The sequence below is a fragment of the Pan troglodytes genome, chromosome 6, assembly GCF_028858775.2.
Source record: "Pan troglodytes isolate AG18354 chromosome 6, NHGRI_mPanTro3-v2.0_pri, whole genome shotgun sequence".
NCBI lineage: Eukaryota > Metazoa > Chordata > Mammalia > Primates > Hominidae > Pan > Pan troglodytes.
Genome location: NC_072404.2, coordinates 29,405,949 through 29,413,023, shown reverse-complemented (window position 1 = coordinate 29,413,023; position 7,075 = coordinate 29,405,949). Strand labels below are relative to the sequence as shown.

General features: G+C 43.9%; 1 protein-coding gene across 1 annotated transcript; it reads left to right on the top strand.

The window, feature by feature from the left end:
• Positions 1–1,979: 1,979 nt before the first annotated feature.
• Positions 1,980–3,632, top strand: LOC107975733 (dual specificity protein kinase CLK2-like). Its single transcript, XM_054687436.2, is given in 2 exon segments — positions 1,980–2,240; positions 2,242–3,632. Coding segments are annotated over 2 exon segments (1,338 nt in total). The 5' UTR covers positions 1,980–2,118; the 3' UTR covers positions 3,458–3,632.
• Positions 3,633–7,075: the final 3,443 nt, after the last annotated feature.

Here is a 7,075-nt window from a genome sequence, read left to right as displayed (position 1 = left end):
CACACGTGAGCCACCATGTTCAGCCTACATTCTTATTTATAAGGCAGACTATGACACAGCTCAGTCCTGAAGTATTCCTCAGATTTCCTGAGCCCATGAAAAGAACTCCGGACTAACCTCGTGGGGAAACAGTGGCTCTTTACTGAAGGCAGAGGAGGCTCTTTTCTGAGAATTTGAAGTTTGGAGCAGAACAGTAGGAAAGAGAGACAAGGACAAGTAAGAAGTTAAGTAAGGGAGGTGGGCTGATCACCTGAGGTCAGGAGTTCAAGGCCAGCCTGGCCAACATGGTGAAACCCCGTTTCTATTAAAAATACAAAAAATTAGCTGGGCATGCTGTCAGACACCTGTAATCCCCAGCTACTCAGGAGGCTGAGGCAGGAGAATCATTTGAACCTGGGAGGCAGAGGTTGCAGTGAGCTGAGAATCATGCCAGTGCACTCTAGACTGGGTGATGGAGCAAGACTCTGTCTCAAAATAAATAAATAAATAAATAAGGGCTGGGCATGGTGACTCACGCTTTTAATCCTCATACTTTGGGAGACCCAGGCAGGAGGATCACTTGAGGCTAGAAGTTCGAGACCAGCCTGGACAATATGGTGAAATCTCATCTCTACTAAAAATACCAAAATTAGGCCAGGCACAGTGGCTCAAGCCTGTAATCCCAGCACTTTGAGAAGCTGAGGTGGGTGGATCACAAAGTCAGGAGCTCAAGACCAGCCAGGCCAAGATGGCGAAACCCCATCTCTACTAAAAATACAAAAAAAAAAAAAAAAAAAAAAAAAAAATAGCCAGGAGTGGTGGTGGGTGCCTGTAATCCCAGCTACTCAAGAGTCTAAGGCAGAGAATTGCTTGAACCCAGGAGGCAGAGATTGCAGTGAGCCAAGATGGCGCCACTGCACTCCAGCCTGGAAGACAGAGTGAGACTCCATCTCAAAAAAAAAAAAAAATACAAAAATTAGTTGTTAGTTTAATTGCTGCCTAAAAGCAAGACTAGGCTCTCATGGAGGTACAATGGGGCTGGACGCGGTGGTTCACGCCTGTAATTCCAGCACTTTGGGAGGCCAAGGCAGGCAAATCATGAGGTCAGGAGATCGAGACCAGCCTGGCCAACATGGTGAAACCCCATCTCTACTGAAAAAAAAAAAAAAAAAAAAATAGCCGGGCGTGGTGGCTCATGCCTGTAATCCCAGCTACTCAGGAGGCTGAGGCAGGAGAATTGCTGGAACCTAGGAGGCAGAGGTTGCAGTGAGTCGAGATCCAGCCATTGCACTCCAGCTTTGGCGACAGAGCAAGACTGCATCTAGGCGGTGTCGGGGGGGAAGAGGTAAAATGGACAGCAGCAAACCACAGGTGTGATAGGAGAGAATACTGAGCTGAGATCAGTCTCCTAAAATTTGAATCCGATTTCAGGATCATTCATTTATCTGACTGTCAAGAATGCCTCTGAACAGGAGGAAGACTTTGGGGAGAGGGTGGGGTTTGTTGAAAGGGCACCGAGAAGGGAGGGGGGTGGTACCCAAACAATTTGTTTACATAATGTTTTTTGGACCTGAAATATGTAGAAAAGTACTTTGAAACTAAAGTACTGTACTGAAGTTTAATATGTTTCTTATTGTTTGCATATTCTCCCTCCCAGATAATTTACAGAGGGCACTGAAGCTGATCCCCTGGGAGCTTCAGAGTTTAATGACTTCGCCTGACGATTTCCTATTCTTTTCCACAATGTGCTAAGTCAAATTATGGCCAAATTACCAATCGCATGGTAATTCAGCTTCTAAATATATTTTGCAGAGTGTTTCCAAAAGTTAAAAAAAAAAAAACTTTACCTAAATTGTTTTTACTTGCTTCACCTTAAATCAGTTATTCGGTTCCTTTGAAGAACATGTTGCTTTAGCAACCCCCAAAGTGAATCCAGATACCCAGGACTACTGATTGTTACATCAGAGTTTTTGAAAACGCCAATACTGGAAACAGGCCAACAGTTAAGGAGAGGCGGGCGGGACTGAAGCAGAGCCCGAGAACGGGGTTGGAGGTCCCAGGGTCCCGGGTTGGTGGGGGTGGAGCAGCACTTCATCGCCGCTAGGATGCTGGGACTCCGGCCGCAGTGCCGCCACCATCATGGACTTCCTGTGGGACAAGCGCACGGGCCTGGCCGCCAGAAAGATGCCTCATCCTCAAAGGTACCATTCCTCAGAGCGAGGCAGCCGGGGGAGTTACTGTGAACACTATCGGAGCCGAAAACAAGCAACGAAGAAGCCGTTCCTGGTCGAGTAGTAGTGACCGGACACGACGGCGCCGGCGAGAGGACAGCTACCATGTCCGGAGGAGGTGCAGCCGGACATTTAGCCGCTCGTCTTCGCAGCACAGCAGCCGGAAAGCCAAGAGTGTAGAGGACGACGCTGAGGGCCACCTCATCTACCACGTCGGGGACTGGCTACAAGAGCGATATGAAATCGTCAGCACCTTAGGAAAGGGGACCTTCGGCCGAGTTGTACAATGTGTTGACCATCGCAGGGGTGGGGCTCGAGTTGCCCTGAAGATCATTAAGAATGTGGAGCAGTATAAGGAAGCAGCTCGACTTGAGATCAACGTGCTGGAGAAAATCAACGAGAAAGACCCTGGCAAGAACCTCTGTGTCCAGATGTTTGACTGGTTCGACTACCATGGCCACATGTGTATCTCCTTGGAGCTTCTGGGCCTTAGCACCTTCGATTTCCTCAAAGACAACAACCACCTGCCCTACCCCATCCACCAAGTGCACCACATGGCCTTCCAGCTGTGTCAGGCTGTCAAGTTCCTCCATGATAACAAGCTGACACATACAGACCTCAAGCCTGAAAATATTCTGTTTGTGGATTCAGACTATGAGCTCACCTACAACCTAGAGAAGAAGCGACATGAGCGCAGTGTGAAGAGCACAGCTGTGCGGGTGGGAGACTTTGGCAGTGCCACCTTTGACCATGAGCACCATAGGACCATTGTCTCCACTCGCCATTACCGAGCACCAGAAGTCATCCTTGAGTTGGGCTGGTCACAGCCTTGTGATGTGTGGAGTATAGGCTGCATCATCTTTGAGTACTACGTGGGCTTCACCCTCTTCCAGACCCATGACAACAGACAGCATCTAGCCACGATGGAAAGGATCTTGGGTCCTATCCCTTCCCGGATGATCCGAAAGACAAGAAAACAGAAATATTTTTACCGGGGTCGCCTGGATTGGGATGAGAACACATCAGCTGGGCGCTATGTTCGTGAGAACTGCAAACCGCTGCGGCAGTATCTGACCTCAGAGGCAGAGGAAGACCACCAGCTCTTCGATCTGATTGAAAGCATGCTAGAGTATGAACCAGCTCAGCGGCTGACCTTGGGTGAAGCCCTTCAGCATCCTTTCTTCGCCCGCCTTTGGGCTGAGCCACCCAACAAGTTGTGGGACTCCAGTCAGGATATCAGTCCGTGACCATCAGGCCCTGGGCCTCCCTGCATCTTTTATAGCAGTGAGTGTCCAGTCCAGGACATTGGTGCTTTTTTATAAAAGAGAACAGAGCCAGAGTTCACTCCTTCCTGCTGGTTCTCTATATACCTGTGAATATGTGAAACAGTAAATATGAAAGAACTTGTACCTATCACTTCAACCCCTGCGTTGTACATAATGCTATTCCATCCACACACTTTCCACCCTCACCTGCCGCCTCATACAGAGTTGGATGGGGGCCGAGTGAGGTAACCAGGTGGCATCTACCCCATGTTTTATAAGGAATTTTGTACAGTCTTTGTGAAATGAAATAACATGCTTCATTTGACCCGCCCCCCAAAAAATTAGTTGAGCGTAGTGGTGCACACCTGTGGTTCCAGCTCCTCAGGAAGCTTACACAAAAAGATTGCTTGAGCCTGGGAGGCAGAGGTTACAGTGAGCCAAGATTATGCCACTGCACACTAGCCTGGGTGATAGAGCGAGACCCTGTCTCAAAAATTTAAAAAAAAAAAAAAAAAAAGTGAAGTGAGCCTCCCTAAAGGGCACCATTGTTGGGAAGGCCTAAATCTGGAAGTGCCTTCCACTGATCCTTCAGTGAGGAGTGCCTGACCCTTCATGGAAGTTCTCTTTTTCCACATAATAATAGTCCAAAAGGTTTCATATGGAGGAGTCTTGACAGGTCAGGGGAGGGAGAGGCCCAACCTGCCTCTTAGGGTTTGGTAGGGTTTGGGAATGTGAGAGAGGCCTGTTAACCATGAGAAAAACTCCTAATCCAGTGTAAAATAAAGAAAAGAGTTTGGGCCAAGACAAACATTTTAATTCTCTATGCCTTGTGCTGGGAACTCATCTTGCCCCAATTCAAATGTAAGCCTTCCTTATAGAAAGTAATTTTTTTTTTTTTTTGAGACAGAGTTTTGCTCTTGTTGCCCAGGCTGGAGTGCAATGGCATGATCTCGGTTCACCGCAACCTCCACCTCCCAGGTTCAAGTGATTCTCCTGCCTCAGCCTCCCAAGTAGGTGGGATTACAGGCATGCACCACCACTCCCAGCTAATTTTGTATTTTCAGTAGAGATGGGGTTTCTCCATGTTGGTCGGGCTCGCCTCGGACTCCTGACCTCAGGTGATCTGCCCTGCCTCAACCTCCCAAAGTGCTAGAATTACAGGCATGAGCCACCACACCTGGCCTAGAAAGTAAATCTTAATCTTTAAAACTCCCAGATATAAAGGGCAAAAAGGCAAAGGTGAACATTCAAATAAGATCATAATGACTATTATTTTTCCTAGCAGACTCAATGTCATGCTCACACACATTCAGTGAGATGGATTTTAACCAAACAGAAGGCACAAATATGTATCTTTTCTCACTAATTTGCCTGACTGCAAAAATTACCTACGTTGTGTTCATTACTATAAAATTCAAAATAATTACCCCATGTAAAGTAAATGAAATGATGAATGCTATTTTATTTAAAACTCATTACTACAACTTTTTTCCATATAAGGAGCTAGGTTTAGAAATTAAAGTCTCCGAATAGGCTGGGCATGGTGGCTCATGCCTGTAATTCCAACACTTTGGGAGACTGGGGCAGAAGGATGGCTTTTGGCCAGGAGTTCAAGGCTGCAGTGAGCTATAATAGTGCCATAACACACCAGCCTGGGCAACAGAATGAGACCCTGTCTCTTAAAATATATATATAACTATATATATTTATATATAGTTATATAAATATTTATAAATGTATAAATATCTATATATTTAATATTTATATATGTATAAATATTTATATATTAAATATATAATATATATTATATATTTATATTATATATAAATATATATTATATATAATATAATATATATTTATATAATATATGAATATATTTTATATATTCATATATTATGTATATAATATATATATTTTATATATTTATATATTATATATATTTTATATATATAATATATAATATATATATATATGGCTGGACACCGTGGCTTATGCCTGTAATACCAACACTCTGGGAGGCTGAGGCAGGTGGATCAGGAGTTCCAGACCAGCCTGGCCAACATGGCGAAACCCTGTTTCTACTAAAAATACAAAAAATTAGCTGGGCATGGTGTCAGGCACCTGTAATCCCCAGCTACTCAGGAGGCTGAGGCAGGAGATTCGCTTGAACTCGGGAGGCAGAGGTTGCAGTGAGCTGAGCTTGTGCCATTGCACTCCATCCTGGTCAACAAGAGTGAAACTCTGTATCAAAAAAAAAAAAAAAGTATATATATGTGTGTTTGATAAATCCCAAAGATAAAGTAATTTTACTTGGCTAATTGCAATTTTATAAACTAAAAGGACAAAAAGGAATAGCTGTGACAGACGTTTCTAATGAATCATCTTTATTGCTGTAAACTCATAGAAAACTGTTAAAATTGTTACTATAGTGAATAGTAAAAGGAAAGTATTTTCAAAACTTCCAGGCCAAATTGATGTGCAGAGTTTTCTTAGTTTCCAAAAACTGTAAGGGTAAAGGGACCCATACAAGACTTGAATTCATTCATTCTACACCATCCCTGACATTTGAAGGTCATCCAGCTTAAAACAAAACAAAACAAAACAAAACACTCAAGTGATAGTAAACTCACTACTTTCAAAGGAACTTTATTTAATCTTCAGGAAACTTCATTTTTAAAGTTCTTCTGTATATTGAAAAGAAATCTTTCTTCCATCTACCTCTTGGCCTGAGTCCTATCCTTTAGGACCGTACTTTCAGGAACAATTGCTCTTCATGCACCCTCTGCATCTGCTCTTTTCCAAGGTCTATCAGGTTCTTTTTTTTTTTTTTTTTTTTTTTAAGAGACAGGGTCTCCCTATGTTGCCCAGACTGGTCTTGAACTCCTGGGCTCAAGGGATCCTCCTGCCTCAGCCTCCCAAAGTGCTAGGATTACAGGCATGAGCCACCACACCTGGCTCCAAGGCCTTTCAGTTCTGAGGATCAGTGATTTCGGTTGAGTTTGACTGTGTGGTTCTCCTGCCAGTCTTACTTGGAATCACTTATGCAGCTGCAATCATCAGGCAGTCTGACTGGGGCTAGATGGTCTAAGATGACCTCATTCCTTGTATCAAACACTGTTCTGAGCATTTTACTTGCATTATCTCTGTTACTTTCTCAACAACCTAGGAGATAAACCCTATTATTATGTTGTATTAGAAATGAATATAGGTGAAAAAGAAATTTAAAAAAATAAAAAAGAAATGAATATAGTTGATACACTGAACAGGTGGGACTCACAGTTATATTTGGAAAAACAACTGGCTTTCTTTTCTCCACTTTTCATTCAAAGCTGTTCTAGAGGGATGGCTTGCTTTCGAAGCAAGCCCTGTGACTTATCTGGTCACTCTTAGATAATAAAAAGTCTGATTTTTGCTGGGCACAGTGGCACACACTTGTAGTCCCAGCTACTCAGGAGGCTGAGACAGGAGGATTATTTGAGCCCAAGAGTTCAGATCCAACATCCAACCTGGGCAACATTGTGAGACCTCCTCTCTCTTTTTGTTTTTTTTTTTTTAAGAGACAGAGTCTCACTCTGTCACTCAGGCTGGAGTGCAGAGATG